The 24965-nt window shown below is 46.7% G+C and overlaps 1 protein-coding gene across 1 annotated transcript; it reads right to left on the bottom strand.

Moving 5' to 3' along the window:
• Positions 1-4380: 4380 nt before the first annotated feature.
• LOC129840239 (trafficking protein particle complex subunit 10-like) lies at positions 4381-23816 on the bottom strand. Its single transcript, XM_055907967.1, has 23 exons — positions 23625-23816; positions 22739-22820; positions 22429-22564; positions 20788-20984; positions 20309-20504; positions 20102-20213; positions 19528-19775; positions 18960-19106; positions 16433-16547; positions 16021-16097; positions 15639-15730; positions 15297-15437; positions 11974-12086; positions 11001-11551; positions 10624-10765; positions 10327-10485; positions 9797-10026; positions 9448-9548; positions 9047-9173; positions 8788-8958; positions 8436-8616; positions 8170-8364; positions 4381-7956 (listed from the first exon to the last, which is right to left on the bottom strand). Exons 1-23 carry the CDS (start codon positions 23683-23685, stop codon positions 7712-7714), a joined length of 3819 nt encoding a protein of 1272 aa, XP_055763942.1. The 5' UTR covers positions 23686-23816; the 3' UTR covers positions 4381-7711.
• Positions 23817-24965: the final 1149 nt, after the last annotated feature.

The following is a 24965-nucleotide window of genomic DNA, read 5'->3' as shown; positions in this document are numbered from 1 at the left end:
AAGACAGTATTGCAGTGCACAGAACCTGTTGTTGTTGTATCTCTCTGTGTGATGGTTAATACACCTATAGAAGTAGAAGGATCATTCTAATGAATACAACCCCCTCCTTTTCTTCCTTCCCGGTAGGAGCGAGGATGTTGGCAACGTGTGACCTGGGCTTCCTGCGTCATGGGATGGAGCAGGGCTTCTTCAGAGGCGTGACGGTGGAGCCTGAGCCCTACATGCAGGCCCTGAGGGCTGTGGGCTTCCTGGGGGGTCAGCATGGAGGACCTGATGGACGAGGGCAAGAGCTTCCATGTTATCTATGCCACCTCTCCACCTCCCTCCACCACTGAGACTCAGAACAGTTAGGAACACGCTCTGGTATGTACACTCAGGATGTGTTTGATGGACGTAACAGCATATTGTATCATAAAAACGAATGTTACTTCCAAAGAGAGTACGTCTGTTCACACTTAAGGTTTTATATTGAGCACTTGTATGTTACTGTGACGATTGGTTGTCAGAAATAATTTCTTATACAGTTAGGAACTAAAGAATTTCACTGTCATTCACTTTGCATGGGAGGGTTAATACACAGTACGAACCTTAACTAGTAAGGTTCTTTTGTGACCACAGAGCACCTAGTGTGAAATAGCAGGTTTACAGTATGGAGACATATTGAGGATTTTATTATCTGTGACAAATGCGCGCATGTTCAGCAATCCATTTTATTATAATTTTCACTTATTTGCATATGACAGATTTCTGCCAATAAAAAGCAATCAATCAATCATTCAAACAGGGTCTCACAGTCCCTTCTCCAAATGGACTACATTTGACGGAAACAAAAAAGATCAAGACATTAGTTTATGTGGGTGAGCTGTTTGATCTATCTGAAGCCAAAACAAGACCTTGGTTTTCAAATACAATGGTTCAGCACTATTGAGCGATTGAACCTGTCCCAGGTTAGCATTAAGATGTGTTGGAGGCATCTGACGTGGAATGATTCCAAGATGTTGTTGTGCTACCTATATTGGGTCCAGGTCTCTGAGCCATAAAGCAGGCTGGAGAGACAAACAGCATTACATACTACCACCTTGGTGTGGGTATTATCGATTTTCCAAGAGCTTGGCCCGAGGCCTCTGAAGGAAGCGAAGGCTCTATTGACCCGAGTATGAACTTCTGATATCAAATAGAGCAGGAATGTATCCTCTCTCTGGGGTTTAGATGTGAGGAAGGATGCCTTTCAAAGCTCAGTAGGGTTTTTGCCATTTCCCTCTCCCTCAACACATCCATAGCAGCACAGGCTTCATTCTATAAATTAGGTTACAACTTTAAAGGTCCAATGCAGCCATTTTGATCTGAATATCAAATCACTTCTGGGTAACAATTACTGTGATTGTTTTCAATGAAAAAGGTCAAATGAAAAAAATAATAAAAGGGCCTCCCGTGTGGTGCAGCGGTCTAAGGCACTGCGTTGCAGTGCTAGAGGTGTCACTACAGAACCCTTTGCTAAGAAGCAATTTTAGTAACATTTTTGGATACTTATTACCCAATTTTTCTCCCCGATTGGTAGTTACAGTCTTGTCCCATCGCTGCAACTCCCGTACGGACTTGGGAGAGGCGAAGGTCGTTAGCCATGCGTCCCCAGAAACACGACCCTGCCAAGCCACACTGCTTCTTGACACACTGCTCACTTAACCCGGAAGCCAGCCGCACCAATGTGTCGGAGGAAACACCATTCAACTGGCGACCAAGGTCAGTGTGCAGGCGCACGGCCCGCCACACCGCGATGGGACAAGGACATCACTGGGCCAATTGTGCGCTCCCTCATGGGTCTCCCAGTCATGGCCGAGCAGTTGCCATATCGCCGGTGATGCAACCGGTAGGGATGCTCTCGATGGTGCAGCTGTGGAACTTTTTGAGGATCTGGGGACCCATGCCAAATCTTTTCAGTCTCCTGAGGGGGAAAAGGTTTTGTCATGCCCTCTTCACAACTGTTTTGGTATGTTTGGACCATGATAGTTCGTTGGTGATGTGGACACCAAGGAACTTGAAACTCTCAACCCGCTCCACTACAGCCCCATCAATGTTAATGGGGACCGGTTTGGCCTTCCTTTTCCAGTAGTCCACGATCAGCTCCTTTGTCTTGCTCACATTGAGGGAGAGGTTGTCTCTGACCTCCTCCCTATAGGCTGTCTCATCATTGTCAGTGATCAGGCCAACCAGTGATGTGTAGTCAGCAAACATAATGATGGTGTTGAAGTCGTGCTTGGCCACACAGTTGTGTACAGGAGGGGACTAAGCACGCACCCCTGAGGGATCCCAGTATTGAGGATCAGCATGGCAGATGTGTTGTTACCTACTCTTACCACCTGGCGGCGACCCTTCAGGAAGTCCAGGATCTAGTTACAGAGTGAGGTGTTTAGTCCCAAGGTCCTTAGCTTAGTGATGAGCTTTGTGGGCACTATGGTGTTGAACGCTGAGCTGTAGTCAATGAACAGCATTCTCACATAGGTGTTCCTTTTGTCCAGGTCGGAAAGGGCAGTGTGGTGCAATTGAGATTGCACAATCTGTGGATCTGTTGGGGCGGTATGCAAATTGGAGTAGGTCTGAGTTTCCGGGATGGTGGTGTTGATGTGAGTCATGACCCGCCTTTAAAAGCACTTTATGGCAACCAACGTGAGTGCTGCGGGGTGGTAGTCATTTATGCAGGTTACCTTTGCTTTCTTGGGCACAGGGACTATGGTGGTCTCTGTGAAAGGTATAACAGACTCGGTCAGGGAGAGGCTGAAAATGTCAGTGAAGACACTTGCCAGTTTGTCTGTGCATGCTCTGAGCACACGTCCTGGTAATCCGTCTGGACCCGCGGCCTTGTGAATGTTGACCTTGTTAAAGGTCTTGCTCACATCGGCCATGGTCGATGCGTGATCACATAGTCATCCGTAACAGCTGGTGCTCTCATGCATGCTTCAGTGTTGCTCGCCTCGAAGCGAGCATAAAAGGCATTTAGCTCGTTTGGGAGGCTCGCGTCACTGGGCAGCTCGGGTTTCCCTTTGTAGTGTATAATAGTTTGCAAGCCCTGTCCCATCAGATGAGCATCAGAGACGGTTTAGTATGATTCAATCTTAGTCCTGTATTGACGCTTTACCTATTTGATGGTTTGTTTGAGGGCATAGCAGAATTTCTTATAAGTGTCCAGATTAGTGTCCCACTCCTTGAAAGTGGCAGCTCTAGCCTTTAGCTCGGTGCGGATGTTGCCTGTAATCCATGGCATCTGGTTGGGATATGTGTGCATGGTCACTGTGGTGACGACGTCGTCGATGCACTCATTGATGCAGCCGCTGACTGAGGTGGTATACTCCTCAATGCCATTGGATGAATCCTGGAACATATTCCAGTCTGTGCTAGCAAAACAGTCCTGTCGCTCGTGGCATTCGCGCCATCTGACCACTTCCGAATTGAGCGAGCCACTGGTACTTCCTGCTTTCGTTTTTGCTTGTAAGCAGGAATCAGGAGGATAGAATTATGGTCAGATTTGCCAAATGGAGAGTGAGGGAGAGCTTTGTATGCGTCTCTGTGGAGTAAAGGTGATCTAGAATTTTTTCCCTCTGGTTGCACATGTGACATGCTGGTAGAAATGAGGTCAAACTGATTCAAGTTTGCCTGCTTTAATGTCCCCAGCCACTAGGAGCTCCGCTTTTCTTGTTTGCTTATGGCCTTATACAGCTCCTTGAGTTCGGTTACAGTGCCAGCATCGGTTTGTGGTAAATAGATGGCTACGAATAATATAGATGAAAATTCTCTTGGTAGATAGTGTCAGTCCGTACAGCTAATACCATAGAGATAGAAAAAAAGACTGTCAGTATGATGACACATCAAATGGTAGCGTCTACAGATTGGTGGCTGGTGTCCATTCCTCCACCTAAGAGCCTCATGCTCACCTACACGTTCCTCCAGGGCTTGCCCCCTCTGACCTGCTCTATGCACACACCCCCTCCTTCTGTCTCTGTCCCTCAGACTTGGACTTCTCACCCTTCATATACAAAAGCAGTGAGTTTGACAAAATTGCATGCGACTTTGTAGAAGTGAGGAAACACACTGAGGATCAAGTTAGTTGATACGATACAGGCCTTGTGGGTGTTTCATTTGAGCCAGCCCAAAAACGATCCAGCTTCTCTAAACACAAATACTTCACTGAGCACCAGAACGGAGAACACACACATTAAAACATAGGTATATTTAATTTCAACTGTATAATGCATACATATGATTAGTTTAAATAATTAATCTGAATACAATCAATCAATGGTGCTGAACTCCCATGGAATCATTTACATACACATTTTATTTGATTTCAATGACCATTGACTGTTGAAAGACAAAAAACAAAACAAATCACCAGACAATTCCCAACGTCTTTATTTCTGTGATTGATGATTCCGTCCCTTCCAGCTATTTGCCGTTAAATAATATATTTTAAAAAACAAAACAAAATAAATACAGCTGGACATAAAATAAGATGTGTACATAGACGAGCACTGATATCACTAGTCTTCGTATCTTATAGTTTTTCTGACCAGTTAGACAACCTCACACACACACACACACACACACACACACACCGAGGACACATGGACGTTTCAAAGACAGACTCATGTTGCTGTAGGATCGGGCATGTACAGTGGCAAGAAAAAGTATGTAAACCTTTTGGAATTACCTGGATTTCTGCAGAAATTGGTCATAAAATGTTCTCTGATCTTCATCGGAGTCACAATAGACACAGAGTGGGTAAACTAATAATACACAAATTATTGTATTTTTCTTGAATACATCATTTAAACATTCACAGTGTAGGATGGAAAAAGTATGTGACCCCCTAGGCTAATGAGCTAATTGGAGTCAGGAGTCAGCTAACCTGGAGTCCAATCAATGAGACGAGATTGGAGATGTTGGTTAGAGCTGCCTTTCCCTATAAAAAAACTCACAAAATTTGAGTTTGCTATTCACAAGCATTGCCTGATGTGAACCATGCCTCGAACAAAGGAGATTTCAGAAGACCTAAGATTAAGAATTGTTGACTTGCATAAAGCTGGAAAGGGTTACAAAAGTATCTCTAAAAGCCTTCATATTCATCAGTCCACGGTAAGACAAATAGTCTATAAATGGAGAAAGTTCAGCACTGTTGCTACTCTCCCTAGGAGTGGCCGTCCCGCAAAGATGACTGCAAGAGCACATCGCAGAATGCTCAGTGAGGTTAAGAAGAATTCTAGAGTCTCAGCTAAAGACTTACAGAAATCTCTGGAACATGCTAACAGCTCTGTTGACAAGTCTACGACATGTAAAAAACTAAACAAGAATGGTGTTCATGGGAGGACACCATGGAAGAAGTCACTGCTGTCCAAATAAAACATTGCTGCACGTCTGAAGTTTGCAAAAGAGCACCTGGATGTTCCACAGCGCTTCTGGCAAAATATTCTGTGGACAGATTAAACTAAAGTTTAGTTGTTTGGAAGGAACACACAACACTATGTGTGGAGAACAAAAGACACAGCCCCCCAACATCAAAACCTCATCCCAACTGTAAAGTATGGTGGAGGGAGCATCATGGTTTGGGCTGCTTTGCTGCCTCAGGGCCTGGACAGCTTGTTATCATCGACGGAAAAATAAATTCCCAAGTTTATCAAGACATTTTGCAGGAGAATGTAAGGCTATCTGTCCGCCAATTGAAGCTCAACAGAACTTGTGTGATGCAACAGGACAACGACCCAAAACACAGAAGTAAATCAACAACAGAATGGCTTCAACAGAAGAAAATACACCTTCTGGAGTGGCCCTTTCAGAGTCCTGACCTCAACCCGATTGAGATTCTGTGGCATGACCTCAAGAGAGCAGTTCACACCAGGCATCCCAATAATATTGCTGAACTGAAACAGTATTGTAAAGAGGAATGGGGCAAAATTCCTCCTTACCGTTGTTTAGGTCTGATCTGCAACTACAGAAAACGTTTGGTTGAGGTTATTGCTGCCAAAGGAGGGTCAACCAGTTATTAAATGCAAGGGTTCACATACTTTTCCCACCCTGCACTAAGAAAGGTTTACACGGTGTGTTCAATAAAGACATGACAACATATAATTGTGTTATTAGTTTAAGCAGACTGGATTTGTCTATTGTTGTGACCTAGATGAAGATCAGATCAAATTTGATGACCAATTTAAGCAGAAATCCAGATAATTCCAAAGGGCTCACATCCTTTTTTTTTTTGCCACTAAGTTTTGTAGGTGGAATCTGAGTGGGAGGGGTTCTCTTGCATTAAGATGGCGAGATAAGAGGGAACAAGTCTACTGCCTTTCGTCCTGGCGGTGAGTACTACTGTAGGATTATGCTAGATTCAAGCCCAGAGGTGGAGGAATACAGGACAGTATAGCTGAAGGGGTGTGCTACAGGGTGTGCTTAGGCCTCAGGCCCAAAGCCCTCATAGGCCTCCAGTAGATACCAACCAATCACAGAGCAACAACCAGAACTTGTCCGGCGACACAGTACAAAAATAGAGGTCAATAAACGAATGAACATCGCATTTACACAAGCCAATTTCCCCTCCTTTTAAATTGTTTTCGTTAAAGAATTGTGCTATGATAAGAAAGTGCTTTTCCTGACAGTTACCATAGCAACAGCGAATGTCTGAGAGAGAAAAAGAAGAAGTCAGACACCACATTTACTAAACATAGAATTTACCTGCTCAGCATTCAAGTAAATCACAAAGTCAGACAGAACACATGATGGTAACACTTCGAACAGACGGTCACTTTCAGACAAAAAAAAGTCACCGAAAACAACCAAGTACAATTTCATCCCATTGTTCTCAGATTCCACCGATACTCGAATAAGTGAATTTCAGTGAACCCTAAAACTCGAACAAAGCCAAAAAGCAAGTGTTCGTTCGCACGTCTCACACCTGCTCGAAAACAAAACTTATATTTTTTCTTATAACATATTCCTCCGAGACGTGTTTTTGGTGCAGCCTTTGCACAGTCAGTACAGTGATTCCTCTGGAATAATTTGTACTTATTGAACAGTTTGTACAGTGGCCAGAGGGTGGCGCTATGACTACAGCAAAGGAAAGAGGATACAGCAGGGTTTGGGGGCAAGGGGCTGGGAGTGAGTGAGTGAAGAGGAAAAGTGGAGTAGATATTGCTCACACACACGATTAACTGGGCCCGCTCTTTCCCTTCATCCATCACAACTTGCCATGTCATGCATAGACAGAGACACACACCAACCAATACAAACCACAAAACGAAGCACCCCTGTCCAAACACACGTTAGTGTGTCCCGTACAGAAGGTTGTGTTGACGATCAGTGGAACCAGCAAGCCGATCACAGGTGCGTAGGAGGGGGAGTCTACGCAGAACAGTTAAGCGGTTTACTGTGTCCACGGAGCAAGAACCAATAAGAGAGCTAGTTTTACAGGTGCACCAAACCCTCTTCTCTGACAGGGGGGTGGGAGAGAGGGCTATTTTCATATGAAAAAGACTGACAAGATAAAAATACAGCAGATGGAACTCAGGCCAGAACAGGAGCAGGGCCAGTGGCCGACCAGCAATGAGTCCTGAGAGGAGAGTCAGTGTCAGTTCCCTGCCGCCAGGCAACCTCCCGGTTCCAGAACCACAGCCAGGAACCAAACCACAGAGGTCCAGGCGTGGTGGGGTGCAGTAGCGGCCCACAGGGGTCATGTGACGTTAACCTCCATCACGTGGTCGTCAGTAACGGGCAGCACCAGCACCTGCCGCCCCTGGCTCCAATAGAACACCTGTCCTGGACTGAAGGGCTCCAGGCGGGGCATGGGCAGACCCCTCTGCTGCTCCCCGCTGCCCACTGAGTGGACGCTGCCCCGGCTGCGGATGCTGGCCGTGTCGCCCTGGTCGTCTAGTCCTTTGTCCAGCAGGGATATGGTGTCGTTCTCTAAGCAGCTGTCTGTGAGCGGTCAGAGAGAGAGAGAGAGATGAGTGTGACTGAGTGTGTGTGAGCACAACACGTGCTGTAATAATGCCTATAAGCAAATAATCTAAACACCATGTAAGAGGTTGACAAAGATGGCACAAAATATAGACTACCATTTTGTTAGGTAATGGGAGACATGCCTACGGACTGAGCTTAAGGACCGTTCTGCAGCTGTGGGTTACATACCTGTGTCGGGCTGAATGGCTGGGACGGCATTGTGGGGCAGGTACTTGAACACTTTGATGTTGGGGAAGGGCAGGTGACCGGCGAACAGGGGCATGACCTCCATCTGAACCCTGTGTGTGGCGCTGGCAGCCACGGGCATGGACACCACCCCCGAGCTCTTGCCACACACCGCCCAGTTACTGCTGTTGTCCACCACTGCAGACAACACACACCAGGGTAGTCAGATAAGTATCGGACATGGACACACACACCTTCCCGTGTCCTACCTTCATACATGAGCTTGGTGGTCCTCAGGCCCTCTATTTCTGTAGACTCCTCCTCCTCCCCTTCAGTCTCGCTGGGCTCCGCCTGCCGTGTGATGGACACCTCGAGGCCACAGAGGGCGCCGGTGCGACAGTGCTGGTCGCCGGACGGCGGCAAGATCTCGGCCTTCAAGCTGTAAAGGGTCTGGGGAGGAGGGTTAGCTACATCGAGCGACGCTCAAGCCCAGAACCACGTTTGTTTGTGATGAGAACAGGGTTGTGTTCATTCGTTTTTGCAACGGAAAACAAAAAATGTGTTTTCCCTCCATGTGGTGTCTTATGACGGGACCCAGAGCTGGGTCTTGTGTATACTCACAGAGACCCGGTCCAGCTGGAACTCGTAGCAGTAGGGTTTGAAGGCTGTGTGTGCGTCCGAGGCGGAGACGGGCGCGAAGCTGGCGGAGAACGCACACTGCAGGCACAGCGGGAGGGGTTTGGCCCAACGCATCTCCCACAGGCAGAACACTGACTGCTGACTGCACACCGGCTGAGACAAAGAGGATCAGAACAGATGTGTGTGTAGAGAGAAATGTGTGAGAGAGAGATGAAGTGTGTGTGTACGGTCAGTTGCTCACCTGTTGTGTTTTAACATTGAGTGAGAGCAGCTCCATCGACACTGTGGGCTGGCGCTCTGTGAGGACCGGGTCTACCAGCTGGAAGTTTGTGTCGGACACGTTCTGGAGACACACCTGTATGTACTTCCTGTGTGACCAGTCAGGAGTCAGATCAATATTTAGATTCTCAACGTCACCACAGATTCCTTACTGAATGAGCAGACATGTCATTGAATAGACACTTTTTCTGCATTTAAAATCCTGTAGACGAGAAGGTATATTACCCAATGCCTTCACTCAGGAAATAAATAAAAGGTTGAAATTAAATCGTGCTGTACTTTTTTTGCACACATCTGTGACTGTGCGTGACAAAAATGTCCCCCGTACAGTAAAAGCAGATGGAGAGCGTGTGTGTGACCTACCTTTTCCCAGCAGAGAGTATTGAGTGCTTGGCTTTGAAAGGGACATAGAAGGTTAGGGCTATGAGAGTGGAGTAGATGGACCAAGGACAGTCGATGGAGACCTACGGGGACAGAAAGAGAACACACAGGGCTGTAAACATAGGATAGGCATGGTCATGTTCATTAGGCCACAGTGTAACAAAACACTTTCAAACATTGAGGCGGAATACCCATTGGACAAATCCAGGTAGTCCCTCCGTTTCAGTCTGTTGTCTTCCGTTGGGTGCCTAATGAACATTACCCTAGTAAATGATATAAAAGTGGTCCTGGGGTTAACTCTATAGACTAGGAGGACAAACGGTCTTCAAACCTTTTGGTCGATGTTGATCATGCCACTGTCTGCGTGGCTGTGGCTCTTGGGCCGGTGGCGGACCTCGCCGTTGGTGAGACGCTCGATGTCGGGCTTGAGGGGCGCGGGGGGGATGTGGCACAGCACCTCCAGCTGGAACTCCAGGGTGTGGTAGGGAGGGGTGGGGGGCAGGGAGATGCTGGTCACCTTCTCCGATGACTGGATGGAAAGAGCACTCTCCCCCATGCGCTCTGCAAAGAGATGGGTGCGAGAGAGAGAGCGAGAACAGAAAAGAGTTAGCAGCAGCAGAAGTAGGGAAAGGCAGTCAGCATGGAACGCTAAAGGAGTCTCCCCCTATGGACCTGAGGGTCACTGATCTCCATGGTAACCCCCAGACCTGCCTGGGCTAATATTAGTAATTGGAGGTAGCGACTGGATTGCAGTCTCTCCTTGTCTATAGACTACTTGCAATGTAACAATTTGGATGAACTATCCCTTTAACCTCTCTGACCCTTGACCTCTGACCCAGAGTGGATGGAAGGAAGGCTGACCTCCCGTGCTGGACAGGACGGTAGCAGAGCAGCAGCTAGAGTGGAGGATGGGCATGGAGTCTGTATTGCTAAGCTGCAACGCGTCACCCTTCTTCACACTGTAGTGGCCTGTTGCTATGGTGAACGTCACCTTCTGGGGAATGCCTGCCAACAGGTTGTCTGGAGGGAAAACACAGACACACACGGTTACACATGTAAAAATACAAGGATGACCTGGTCCAACCACATATCAACAGGCAGCGATTAGCATTCACTGTTTGTGGCTAAAGACAGGGACAGAGGGCCAGACAGACGGACCTGAGAGGGGCTCGATGGTGAGCTGAGGCTCCTGGGAGTAGACCTCGTACTGCACCACAGGGTAGATGTGAGACTGGACAAACTGGACTCTCCCCACGCTCCCGCACAGCTGACGTAACGTGTACGAGCCCGGCTCTCCAGTCTAGAGAGAAAAGAGCGAGAGTGGAGAGAGGGGGGAAGAGAAAAAGAGAGAGCGACAAGGAGAGATAAAGTGACACTTGACCTCTAAAATCGACAGCGTTCCCCATTCTGTTTTAATGGAGAGGAGGCAAGGAGATTACAGATTTCTTTAGACAAATTGAAAATGAGCCATGGGGTGGACTTGGACTCGAGACATGACTGTTGATGACGTTATAGGAGGCTGAAAGAAAACGTACCGGGGCCGTGAACAAGATGCTGTTGTCGCCGGGCTGCAGCGTTATGTCGCGTGCCCTCAACATCTGGGCTCCGTCGTCCACGGCGACCGCTGCCGGGAGGGCCCCGGCGGTGGGCGTGTCTAGGGAGGCTGAGCTGTCGTGGCGCCGCAGCAACAGGTGCATGTTCTTACACACCACCCCCGTGGAGTTGAGCGAGCTGTCCGACGGGCTGCGGTCCTGCATTTCGTAAAGCTCCAGGGCGGGGGGTAGCGAAGCGCCCATCCCAGCTCCGGGGCTTCCCTGGGGGAACAGGACCACCCCGTCCCCCTGGCCTTGTGGTCCATGGCCCGTCCTCCTCTGGGCGCTGCCGGCACGGCCCCTCGCCCCGCCCTGCTCCAGGCTGAAGTGGAGAGTGGCAGCCAGCTGCTCCACCTGCACGGCCACAGGCATCAGGCAGCGTACACGCAGCTCCAGCTGCAGGGCGGCACCCACGTGCACCACGGCGCCAGGCGGGCTGAACTGCATCTGGCGCAGCTGGGCGAATGCCGCCATGCTCAGAGCCACAGTCTGGTCTGGAGAGACGAGAGAAGGAAGAGGGGGATGAAAGAGGGGGATGAAAGAGGGCAATGCATTACATGGCAACATTGTGAAGTCAGAGTTATGTTGGTGCCAGTCTTTCTGTTCTCTTGCCAACACCTTATGCAATTGTCAGGCTTGACACTGACAATGGAGCAGACAAAAGCACAAACAGATCTGGGGACCAGGCGAATGATTATCAGTCAAGGGACAAAAAAAATTGCCACTATTTACATGTTTGACCAGTTTATTTGGCAATTCTCTCAGAAGTTGAGACAAACCAGACAAGGATCCTTGGATTTCCCATTGTGCAATTAGAAGCTTTCAACTCATTGATGCAGGCAGACAAGAACAAACAGCTTTGACTGTTCCTGCCATGTCTCGAGTGTACACAGTGTGTGTGTGTGTGTGTGCTCACCTGATGGTGCCGGGGGCTGGCTGGCGAAGGTAAGGATCTCCTGGCAGAAGTGCTTCCTCTCCTCCTCTGTCAGGTTGGCGTCGCCCGCTAGCAAGGCACTGGTCTGCAGGTAGCTGGCACAGTGAGTCAAGGAAACCTGAACTAGAAGATTGTATCTTGACTGACACCTGGCTATTTCAATGCAATGGGAGAGTGAAAGAAGAGAGAGGCTTCAGAAAGGGTTCCCTACCTAGCATGCGGATTAGATGGGGGTGAAATAGTAGCCAACCTTCCTTTGAGGTCATTCACCTAGCTACCCGTTCCGTTCCTGTAGGTTCATGCTCTACAACATCCGCAGAGTACGACCCTGCCTCACACAGGAAGCGGCGCAGGTCCTAATCCAGGCACTTGTCATCTCCCGTCTGGATTACTGCAACTCGCTGTTGGCTGGGCTCCCTGCCTGTGCCATTAAACCCCTACAACTCATCCAGAACGCCGCAGCCCGTCTGGTGTTCAACCTTCCCAAGTTCTCTCACGTCACCCCGCTCCTCCGCTCTCTCCACTGGCTTTCAGTTGAAGCTCGCATCCGCTACAAGACAATGGTGCTTGCCTACGGAGCTGTGAGGGGAACGGCACCTCAGTACCTTCAGGCTCTGATCAGGCCCTACACCCAAACAAGGGCACTGCGTTCATCCACCTCTGGCCTGCTCGCCTCCCTACCACTGAGGAAGTACAGTTCCCGCTCAGCCCAGTCAAAACTGTTCGCTGCTCTGGCACCCCAATGGTGGAACAAACTCCCTCACGACGCCAGGACAGCGGAGTCAATCACCACCTTCCGGAGACACCTGAAACCCCACCTCTTCAAGGAATACCTAGGATAGGATAAAGCAATCCTTCTGCCCCCCCCCCCCCCCCCCCCTAAAAGATTTAGATGCACTATTGTAAAGTGGCTGTTCCACTGGATGTCATAAGGTGAATGCACCAATTTGTAAGTCGCTCTGGATAAGAGCGTCTGCTAAATGACTTAAATGTAATGTAAATGTACCCATGATGGAAATCTTTAGTCCACCCACTCATTTTAACAGACGACCTCTCAAACAAGTGAGAGCACCGAAAACTGGGTTGTGTTCAGTAGACATGAAATCGAAAAAAATATAATAATGCTTTGAAACGGTATGAACCAGGGAGGTACTATCTGTCCAAAAGGAGTCCCATGTTCTCGTTTTCCATTGTAGAATAGTTGTTACGGTTGGCCCTATTGAACATGACCCTGGCTCATATAGAATGTACAGTCGTGGCCAAAAGTTTTGAGAATGACACAAATATTCATTTTCAAAGGCTGCTGCCTCAGTTTGTATGATGGCAATTTGCATATACTCCAGAATGTTATAAAGAGTGATCAGATAAATTGCTAAGTCCCTCTTTGCCATGCAAATGAACTGACTCCCCAAAAAACATTTCCACTGCATTTCAGCCCTGCCACAAAAGGAAAGGCTGATTGAGTTCAAATAACAGACTGGAAGCTTCAAAAGGAGGGTGGTGCTTGGAATCATTGTTCTTTCTCTGTCAACCATGGTTACCTGCAAGGAAACACGTGCCGTCATCATTGCTTTGCACAAAAAGGGCTTCACAGGTAAGGATATTGCTGCGAGTAAGATTGCACCTAAATCAACCATTTATCGGATCATCAAGAACTTCAAGGATTGCGGTTCAATTGCTGTGAAGAAGGCTTCAGGGCTCCCAAGAAAGTCCAGCAAGCGCTAAAGTTGATTCAGCTGCGGGATCGGGGCACCAGCAGTACAGAGCTTGCTCAGGAATGACAGCAGGCAGGTGTGAGTGCATCTGCACGCACAGTGAGGCAAAGACTTTTGGAGGATGGTCTGGTGTCAAGAAGGGCAGCAAAGAAGCCACTTCTCTCCTGGAAAAACATCAGGGACAGATTGATATTCTACAAAAGGTACAGGGATTGGACTGCTGAGGACTGAGTCATTCTCTCTGAATCCCCTTTACGATTGTTTGGGGCATCCGGAAAAAAGCTTGTCCGGAGAAGACAAGGTGAGCACTACCATCAGTCCTGTGTCATGCCAACAGTAAAGCATCCTGAGACCATTCATGTGTGGGGTTGCTTCTCAGCCAAGGGAGTGGGCTCACTCACAATTTTGCCTAAGAACACAGCCATGAATAAATGGTACCAACAACATCCTCCAAGAGCAACTTCTCCCAACCGTCCAGGAACAGTTTGGTGATGAACAATGCCTTTTCCAGCATGATGGAGCACCTTGCCATAAGGCAAAAGTGATAACTAAGTGGCTCGGGGAACAAAACATCGATATTTTGGGTCCTTGGCCAGGAAACTCCCCAGACCTTAATCCCATTGAGAACTTGTGGTCAATCCTCAAGAGGCGGGTGGACAAGTAAAAACCCACAAATTCTAACAAACTCCAAACATTGATTATGCAAGAATGGCCTGCCATCAGTCAGGATGTGGCCCAGAAGTTAATTGACAGCATGCCAGGGCGGATTGCAGAGGTCTTGAAAAAGAAGGATCAACACTGCAAATATTGACTCTTTGCATTAACTTCATGTAATTGTCAATAAAAGCCTTTGACCCTTATGAAATGCTTGTAATTATACTTCAGTATTCCATAGTAACATCTGACAAAAATATCTAAAGACACTGAAGCAGCAAACTTTGTGGAAATTAATGTGTGTCACTCGTTTGGCCACGACTCTACACCAATGAAGACATTGTCCGTGTCGAGAGCATCTAAATCGTGATGTATTATGGGTAAATTGTGGCTGACTGACCTACAAATAACATTGAGTAGTTGTAGTCAGTCTCAACTCGCCTTTAAAATCCGTTGCAATGTCGAATGCGCCCATTGAGACTGATTGACATTGGGTCGTATTCATTAGGCGCCAAATGGAAGAAAATAGAATGAAACAGGGAGGGACTACCTGAACTTGTCCAATGGCAAACACTTGTTTTTGTTTCCCGCTGCAAAGAGAAGGATCTCCTGGCAGAAGTGCTTCCTCTCCTCCTCTGTCAGGTGTGTTCAAGACAGCTGGGAACTCTGAAGAATACGAGGTCAAATCACGAGGTCAGTGATCAGAAAGTCAGAGCTCTAGAAAGAGGCTCGAGTTCCCGAGTTGGAATTCAGAGTTGTTCCCCCCCAGAGTTCCCAGTTGTCTTGAAAGCACTGAACTCGGAGATTTCTGAGTACCCAGTTGTTTTGAAAGCACTGAACTCGGAGATTTCTGCGTACCCAGTTGTTTTGAAAGCACTGAACTCTGAGATTTCTGAGTACCCAGTTGTTTTGAACGCTGCATTTTTTGGAGGATACTCTTCAGTCTGCTGCAGGAGCTTCTGACACTCGGCCATCTGCTTCCTGGTATGAGTCACCTGCAGGCTCCACCCCTCTGCCACGTAGGACCTCAGAGAGTCATCAAGGAAGCCCTCTGCTCGCTCCGGGTCACCTTTTTTCCTACGCACACAAACCACACACAGTTAACACCATTTTTATTCATTTAGCATCAATCAATTAGAGGAACCCTACACTCTTTCATTCATTAGTCGTTAGCACGTTTAGCTGACTGGGGCTAATCATTTTCCCAGCAACCTTCATCTTTGGGAAACACCATTCAGGAGATGGAGAGTGAGAGACAGAGGGCAGAGAGAGGCTTACATGTAAAACTCAGCTAGACTCTTCCCAATGAGCCGGGCTGAGCGCATCCTGCCTATGGCTCTGTACATCTCCATAGCAGCATGAGACAGCTCCTGAAAAGAAAGAGAGAGAGAGAGAAAGATCATCAGAGGACAAAGACCGCATTCACGAAATAAGAATGTTTAGCTCTGTGATGGCTTTCTGCCCCAGTGCCTAAAGAGAGTGGGCCTGGAGGGCAATGGGGCCCAATGAACTAGATACCAAGACTATAAACAGAGGCACTCTGTCTAGGGAGTGTCCCCCGCACACACACACACACACATTATGAAGCAGAATCAAGGCTCTTATCAAGGACTACTGTTACTGGCTACACCATTATCCACTAAATCAACATGGCATTTACCAGATAGTGTTTTTCAAACGCCTCCACAGACGATAAGGCCTCATTGAGTTTTTTGTAAGGGCTCTGCAGGCTGTTGACTGTAAGAGAGAACACAGGAGACACACTCAGACTTTCTCTAAAGACCATTTCAGCTTTCTCCTTAGCGCAAATGAACTTCCAAGACCTCACAATGATGCGTTTGTGTTGACGGTAAAAGTACCCCACTTCAACCTCAAACAGTCATCTGCGCGGCAGAGGGGCAAAGCGATTTTGACATGGCATACAACACAGCACAGCCATGATCAAATAACACCAACATTATCCATTCTGATGCGATGCTCAGGTCTTACTACTTTACAACCAAGGGCCTATTGTGAGGGAACTGGGTCAGCTGAGCTAAAGCCTAGGGCATTAGTGTGTGTGTGTGTAGTACCCGTCTCTGGTCTCTCTTCCCCCAGGCCAGCCAGAAGGTCCACGGTGCGGTTTAGGTCCTCGGAGGTGGGGACCTTCTCAGCCACCAGGCCACACAGGTATCCCAGAGACTTTAGCTGGGAACACAACAACACACACATCACAACATACAAAGGGACGCACAGTGACAGGCTAGAAATTGAGTCTTATGACGATCACCAGAAAGTGTATCATCAGAGTTTCTTGACCAGGTAAAACACCTTGGTTTCGCAGACACAGATTAAGCCTAGTCTTGGACTAAGAAGCATTTAACAATGATTCTCCATCGAGCATACTTTTGGAAAGCAGGCCCCTTGTGACTTCAGAATGGTGTAGGTCCCTAGGGCTAACACAGTGTACCAGCAGTGATGTGTGTTAGGTCAGAGGTGCCGTAGGTACAGTGCATTCAGAAAGTATTCAGACCTGTTGACTTTTTTCACATTGTTAAGTTACAGCTTTACTTTAAAAATGTATTCCCCCTCCCCCCCATCAATCTACACACAATATACCCGATAATGAAAACAGGTTTTTAGAAATTGCAACAAAAAAACAGAAATACCTCATTAACATAAGTATTCAGACCCTTTGCTATGAGACTCGAAATGTATTTATTTAACTAGGCAAGTCAGTTAAGAGCAAATTATTATTTACAATGCCGGCCTATCCTGGACGACGCTGGGCCAATTGTGCGCCGCCCTATCACGGCCGGTTGTGATACAGACTAGAATCGAACCAGGGTCTGTAGTGACGCCTCTAGCAGTGCCTTAAACCGCTGCGCCACTCGGGAGCCCAGGTGCATTCACTTTTCATTGATCATCCCTGAAGATGTTTCTACAACTTGGAGTCCATCTATGGCAAATTCAATTGACTGGACATGATTTGGAAAGGCACACACCTGTCTATAAATATCTAACATCTCTGGAGACCTGAAAATAGCTGTGCAGCGACGCTCCCTTGAGAGGATCTGCAGAGAACAATGTGAGAATCTTCCCAAATACAGGTGTGCCAAGCTTGTAGTGTCCTACCCAAGAAGACTTGATGCTGTACATGGCTGCCAAAAGGTGTTCAACAAAGTACTGAGTAAAGGGTCTGAACTCTGAATACTTACAGTACCAGTCAAACGTTTGGACACACCTACTCATTCAAGGGTTTTCCTTTATTTTTTAATATTATCTACATTGTAGAATAATAGTGAAGACTACATAACCTTTACATAACACATATGGAATCATGTAGTAAATGAAAGAGTGTTAAACAAATCAAAACATTTTATATTTGAGATTCTTCAAAGCAGCCAACCTTTGCCGTGATGACAGCTTTGCACTCTTGGCATTCTCTCAACCAGTTTCATGAGGCGGCAGGTAGCCTAGTGGTTAGAGCGTTGGGCCAGTAACTGAAAGGTTGCTGGATAGAATCCCCAAGCTGACAAGGTAAAAATCTGTCGTTCTGCTCAAATAAGCAAAGAGAAATAATAGTCCATAATTACTTTAAGATATGAAGACTTGCTTGGGCCAAGAAACACGCTTGGGCCAAGAAACACAATGGACCTTAGACCGGTGGAAATCCATCCTTTGGTCTGATGAATCCAAATTTGAGATTTTTGGTTCCAATCGCAGTGTCTTTGTGAGACGCAGAGTAGGTGAACTGATGATCTCCACACGTGTGGTTCCCACCGTGAAGCATGGAGGAGGAGGTGTGATGGTGTTGGGGTGCTTTGCTGGTGACACTGTCTGTGATTTATTTAGAATTCAAGGCACACTTAACCAGCATGGCTACCACAGCATTCTGCAGCGATATGCCATCCCATCTGGTTTGCGCTTAGTGGGACTCTTGTTTGTTTTTCAACAGAACAATGACCCATAACACACCTCCAGGCTGTGTAAGTGCTATTTGACCAAGGAGAGTGAGGGAGTGCTGCATCAGATGACCTGGCCTCCACAATCACCCGACCTCAACCTAATTGAGATGGTTTTGGATGAGTTGGACCGCAGAGTGAAGGAAAAGCAGCCAACAAGTTCTCAGCATTTGTGGGAACTCCTTCAAGACTGTTGGAAAAGCATTCCAGGTGAAGCTGGTTGAGAGAATGCCAAGAGTGTGCAAAGTTGTCATCAAGGCAAAGGGTGTCTGCTTTGAAGAATCTCAAATATATTTTGATTTATTTAACACTTTTTTGGTTACTACATGATTCTATGTGTGTTATTTCATAGTTTTGATGTCTTCACTAACATTCTACAATGTAGAAAAGAAACTCTTGAATGAGTAGATGTGTCCAAACTTTTGACTGGTACTGTGTATATAACTATGATATTTCCATTTTTATTTTATACATTTGCAAAAATTTCTAAAAACCTGTTTTTGCTTCGTCATTATGGGGTATTGTGTAGAATGATGAAAAAAAACAACAATTTAATATATTTTTGAATAAGACTACTGTAACAAAATGTGGAAAAAGTCAAAGGGTCTGAATACTTTCCAAATGCACTGTATATGCAGGTAGGTAGGTAGGCCACCTTCTCTGTGGCGTAGGTCCACAGGCCGACAGTGTGGGAGCAGTTGGCCTCTAGCTGGGCGCGGTCGCAGCAGCCCTCGATCCTGTGGAGCACTTCCAGACAGCTGAGGAACACCCAGCAGTCCAACGCCCCCTGGACCACATACACCTACACAGAATGAGGATCACTAGATTTACATTTTATATACTGTTTTTTTAAAATCCACAAATCAAATTTGAAAAGGTCTTCAAAACAATCAAAAATGTCACACCATGGACACCAGAAGCACCTTCTCCACCCGTGCCACACACACAGATACACAGCTCATGCACAAACCAAACCAATATATCACACCAATAGAGGAAGCCAAACTCTTTTTGGCGGGAGGCAACAATGGTAGGGGAAACACTGGAGAGTCCGTGTCCAGAATCAGAGTGTTCGAGGGGATCAGTTTGAGCAAGATGAGGTGCACTGCAGAATAGTTCATCTTTATCACATAATGAGTAGTAAATTGGGACCGAAGGTTATTTGTATGTCAGAAGTTCGGCCCAGTCTGACTGCAATACAGTACTCAAAAAACACACTGTACCTCGAGCAGGCGCAGCTCCTGGACACAATTGTGCAGCAGCTCCAGGGCTCGCTGGGTGACCTCCCAGGGCCTCTGGAGGAAGATGAGCAGGGTACACTGGCGGGAGAACAAGTAGCTGCGCAGGTCCAGCAGGCTGGCTTCGCCGCGCTGGATCAGCTCGCGCTTCTCCATGTCGATGGGCCGCCGCAGGAGCAGCCCGCTCCAGCGCTTCACCGGGGCGCAGAACGAGCCCAGCCAGTTGGCCCCGTCTGAAAGACGTAGACAAAACAGACAGACGTAGACACAACATAGAAACAGACAACAGACATAGACACAAGAATAAGCTCTACGCTGACCTTTTATTACAAGGAGCACGTGTGCACCTAAGTTGAAAAATGTAGGCGTACACAAATACATTTTGAAGCACAATGAAACATTTTGGGGGGTAATACAGGTGGAATCCTTAATTTTTCTAAGCATACTGGTGCCACTAAATAAAGAATCCAGGTCAGACAGCTAAATATTTAGGCGCATATGCAATTAAATTGGGCGCACTGTAGCGCCACGGCAGGGGTAGTAAACAATGCCACTGTACCTCCAGCCCCAAAGTTGAGGACGTACTGAGTGAAGAGAGCGTCCAGCTCGTCGTACTGGACCAGGGCGTCCTCAAACTGCTGCAGCATCTCAAACACAAAGGCCAACTCCTCCTGCACAACACACACCCCCCCGTTGGTTAAATAGGTTACAACTGCTTCCCCTGTAGTAGAGCGTGGATGATTGACGGTTGGTGGGAGTGACCCACCTGCACCATGAAGTAGTCGCAGAAGCTCCAGCCGGGCTCGGTGCGTTTCTCGCGGAGCGTGCGCATGTCATCCTCGAAGCGGCCCAGGTTCTTGGTGAAGGACATGAGCAGCAAGGTGCGCAGCTTGGTCAGGAAGGAGCTCCACGAATCCTGGGACCGAGACGACTCCTTCAGAGGGTCCGACAGAACCACACACCTGAATCACGGGGAGGGGAAAGAGAAAGAGAGTGTTGGGGGGGGGGGGGGGGGGGGGGGGGAGTTAGAGTGAAAAGTCCCCAAGTCTCCTCCTGGAGAGCCACACTCCTGCAGGCTTTTAGGCCCATCCCTCATCTAGCACATCTGATTCTACTAAATGAGTTGCTCATGTCCTTGTTAAGATGAATCTGGTGTGTTACTCAACAGGATTGGACCAAAAGACTGGCAGACAAAAGAGCTCAGATTCTGTTATAACAAGAGATGAGAGTGGTGATGTTGCCGACCTGTCGCTCTGCTTGTTGCAGAAGTCGTTGCGGATCTTGTCTACGATGGAGGTGCGCGGCAGGATGTTGGTCTTGTTCTTCTTCTTGGCTTCGCTCTCCACCACCACGATGAGCCAGTCCACCGAGCCGTGCAGCCGCAGGGTGCTCTGCCACCGCAGCATGTCATCCTTCACCGACGCCTTGTACATCTCGGTGTCCTGAGACACACACACGCACAAACACAGTACACAAAACATTAAAAACACCTGCTCTTTCCATGACAGACTGACCAGGTGAAAGCTATGATCCCTTATCGATATCACTTGTTAAAGCCACTTCAAGTCAGTGTAGATGAAGGGGAGGAGACAGGTTAAAGAAGGATGTTTAAGCAGTGAGGCAATTGAGACGTGGATTGTGTATGTGTGCCATTCAGAGGGTGAATGGGCAAGACAAAATATTTAAGTTCCTTTGAACGGGGTATGGCAGTAGGTTTGCACCGGTTTGTGTCAAGAACTGCAACACTACTGGGTTTTTCACGCTTAACTATATCCTGTGTGTGGAAAGCATTGGAGTCAACATGGGCCAGCATCCCTGTGGAACGCTTCGACACCTTATAGATTCCATGCTAGGAATGCAAACCTCATTAACCGGTCAACAGACGGTAAAACATTTTCCAAACAGTAAAATGACGTGCCCAACAGAAAATACTATCAGAGACCTGTATATAATGACAAGATCCTTATGTTTCCGCCCTAACAAATGGGAGTCATCCCAAAGTGGGAAGGCAGGCGACAAGCTTAGGCCCAAAATAAGCCCATAGAAACAAATTGGACTTATTTTGGACAGATTTTGGATAGAGTGAATCCTCTCGCTACGCCTCTTCCTCTCTGATACGATGCATGCATACAAGGACTGGCCATTTTTCACTAAGAGCTTAATGGAAACATGCAACAATAGCAAGCCCTTCATCTTACACTCAAAAGGCCTCTTATTGAACATGCAATTCCTGTAATGAAGCAGCTAATAAAAACGTCATTTTCAAACATTTGCCAAAATGCAATTAGCGGAAAACACAGTTCAAAACAGCGCACCTAATGTTCCATATGACAGAGGAAACTTAGAAAGAGGGAATCTAATAGCAACTACTATGATGGCTTGCTAATATGACTAGGATTGTGCCTTTGGCTTATGGACAACGAAAGAAAGTTGATATGAAAACCAATAGAACAGGAGAGAAATGCTGCTTAAGGGCATGAGGAAGTCTATATAAAAAGAATTGCCTCCACGTTTCTACGGAAGGATGTTCGCAAGGCTAATTTGAAGCAAGATAAGACATGCCTCATTATTTGAAGTAAAGTAAAACGTTCAGGTTTAAAACAATTATACTGCCTGAAGCTCCCATTGCATAGTGATGGGTGATGCGCTGATAGGCAATGGTAGGCAGGCTATAGCCTATGCAGCAGAATGGCGAATAGGAGGCGTGCTTTACATGTTGAGATTTAGAAATAAAAATAGCATTAACACATCCATATGAGACAAACGCACACACATGGCTATTGGAGTTTTCCTTGTGAATCATAATACGGTGTTGAATGTTATGATACCAACAACAATGCCGGTCTGTCCAATATGTCCCTACTACATCAAATAGTGACTACTCACACAACAGTCTGTCCAGTATATGTGCAGGAAGGGAAAGGTGAGCAGGGCTCTGTTTCCATCCTTAGGAAGTAGCTCCTCTTTGAACTGAACAAAGTTGGCCTCGAGGTGAATCATCTTTGGTGCGCGTCCGTAGGACCTTCAGACGAGGAGACATTGGCATTGAAAACAAAGGAACTTTAAACACAGGTCAGGCACACACGCTCAAACACTTACACACACACATCCACAACTTTGCACAAACCACACAGTTGCGCAAGTGTGCACACACACACACGTCTGATAGCGAAGTGCAAACATCCCAATAGCTCACCTCCTCCACTCCATGGGCTCCCTGGGTAACTGCTGTGCCAGAGAGGTGTAGAGAGAAGTGAACAGGCTCTGGTCGCCAGCACCTGTGTGTCGGGGGTTGAGACAGAGTATTGAAGAAGAGAGAAAGGGAGAGCGAGCAAGACAGGCAAAAATAGTTCAACCACTGTGCTTCCAACCAGCATCTTATTCATTTTTTAGGGCTCAATGAGATCTGTGACTCATTTGTTTCGTTCCATTTTATTAACTAGCCATCTAGCTATGTCTCACTGCACGCCTTAGGCTACGTCACCCAGAGCAAACAGTCTGAGTTTGCAACAGAGGCAACGTAACAGCACTATTTGTGTTTTGAGATCATAGCGAACTACACTAGCTAGCTAGAGAATATGTTTTTGAAATAACGCCCTGTCAGGGTCTTGTCTAGCTCTTGTCGTTGATACATTGACAGTCCTCAAACTTGAACAGTCTGCGCAGTGTACTACTTGTAGGTATTTTCATCCAGGCCTCGTTTGATTAGTATCTTGTTAACTAGCTAGCTAAAACAGCACGAGTCGACTATGTAAAATAAGACAGCAAGGGGATGCCGAAATGCTGCATGAGAAATATACTATTTTGTTGGCTAGTTAGCTACTAACTAGCCTAGAAAGCGATGTCCTTTTAAAAATTGCCAATGTAGGACTTCTGAAACAATCTTTACAAACGATATACAGTAGCTGACTAGCATGCCTGTTAAACAAAATAGATTATCTGCAGCGGCCACTGCATTGGTTGAGGTGTCAATCAGATTCACACAGCACAGCAACCACTGAGGTATACTGTAGCTAGCAAGCTAGCTAGCCAAGCAAGCTAACATTGCTAACGTTAACGAGACAACTCAAAGGTTAACTAACATGTCACAATCGGCTTGTTTTCCATAGTGTAGATTATTGGCTTTTCTTCATGGGCCTCCATGGATTCCGAGTGTCAACGTTAGTCCTCCATTTGAAAGTGAACAATATCACTTGTGTTGTTATCAGAGCTGTACATTTCTGCTTGTATAGAATTGGGGCCTTTTTCATTTCCTGTATGTCCCTTAGAAGATGACGACATCCGGCACAAAGTCAACGAGAGTAATGCCGCGTTCATGATTTGACCTCGTTTTTTCCCCGGAGTTCCCAGCTGTCTTAAAAGCACCATAACTATTGTGTGTGTGTACGTGTGCACGTGTGTGTGTTTCTAAGATTTTACTGAGTTACAGTTCATTAAGGAAATCTGTCAATTGAAACAAATTCATTAGACCTTAATCTATGGATTTCATATGACTGGGAATACAGATATGCATCTGTTGGTCACAAATACCAAAACAAATTGTATGTGTGTGTATGTGTGTTGGAGTGTCAATGTAAGTATGTGTGAGTATGTGAGTCCAGTATGTATGCACAGTCAGAACGAGTTAGTGCAGAAGGGGTCAATGCAGATATTCCGGGCAGCTATTTGGTTAACTATACTGAACAAAAATATAAACGCAACATGCAACAATTTCTAAGATTTTACTGAGTAACAGTTCATATAAGGAAACCAGTCAATTGAAACAAATTCATTAGGCCTAAATCTATGGATATCACATGACTGGGAATACATATATACATCTGTTGGTCACAAATACCGTATGTGTGTGTTCAGTCCAGTTCAAGTATTAAGCAGTTTGATGGCTTGTAGATAGAAACGGTCTCTAAGCCTTTTGGCATCAGACTTCATGTTCCGGTACGTCTTCCCGATGTTAAGGGAGTAAACATGTCAGGTTTTGGCCAGGACTATTCAGGTTTTGGTCACTAGATGTCCCCATTGCACCTTTTTGAACCTTTTGTTTTTTCCCTTCTAGTTATTGTTTTCACCTGTGTCTCATTTCCTTGTAGGTATTTAAACCATTAGTGTCCCTCAGTTCTTTACTCTGTGTTTGTATGTTAGCACCCAGCCCCAGCCATGCTGTGAACATATATTTCTCTTGTTGGATTTTCCAGAGGTACTCTGGTTTTGTTCTTGTTTATTTTTGATTAGTCTTTTGAGGTTTGTGTTTCCCCTGCTGTTCTTACCACTTTGTGGATTTTCTTTGTATTTTGGAGGATATCCATTTTTTCTCTCGGCTTTTTCTTTTGACGTTGTGGATTTATATTTTTGCCTGAAGATCTTTTTCTTTGATTAAACCACCGTTTCTAGTACTGCTGTGTCTGCCTCATCTTCTGGGTTCTGCC

This window comes from Salvelinus fontinalis, chromosome 41 (genome assembly GCF_029448725.1).
Source record: "Salvelinus fontinalis isolate EN_2023a chromosome 41, ASM2944872v1, whole genome shotgun sequence".
Lineage (NCBI taxonomy): Eukaryota > Metazoa > Chordata > Actinopteri > Salmoniformes > Salmonidae > Salvelinus > Salvelinus fontinalis.
The sequence above is the reverse complement of the archived record's forward strand: the minus strand, read 5'-3'. Positions and strand labels throughout refer to the sequence as shown.

What these genes read in the sequence shown, in the direction of transcription:
- LOC129840239 (XM_055907967.1), bottom strand. Translation starts at nt 23,685, where the DNA reads ATGGAGGCCCATGAAGAAAAGCCAATAATCTACACTATGGAAAACAAG. An exon ending in CACCATCGAGCCCCTCTCAG is followed by an intron (nt 10,486 to 10,623) that starts GTCCGTCTGTCT and finishes TTTTCCCTCCAG; the next exon opens with ACAACCTGTTGGCAGGCATT. An exon ending in TCAATGTTAAAACACAACAG is followed by an intron (nt 8,959 to 9,046) that starts GTGAGCAACTGA and finishes TCTTTGTCTCAG; the next exon opens with CCGGTGTGCAGTCAGCAGTC.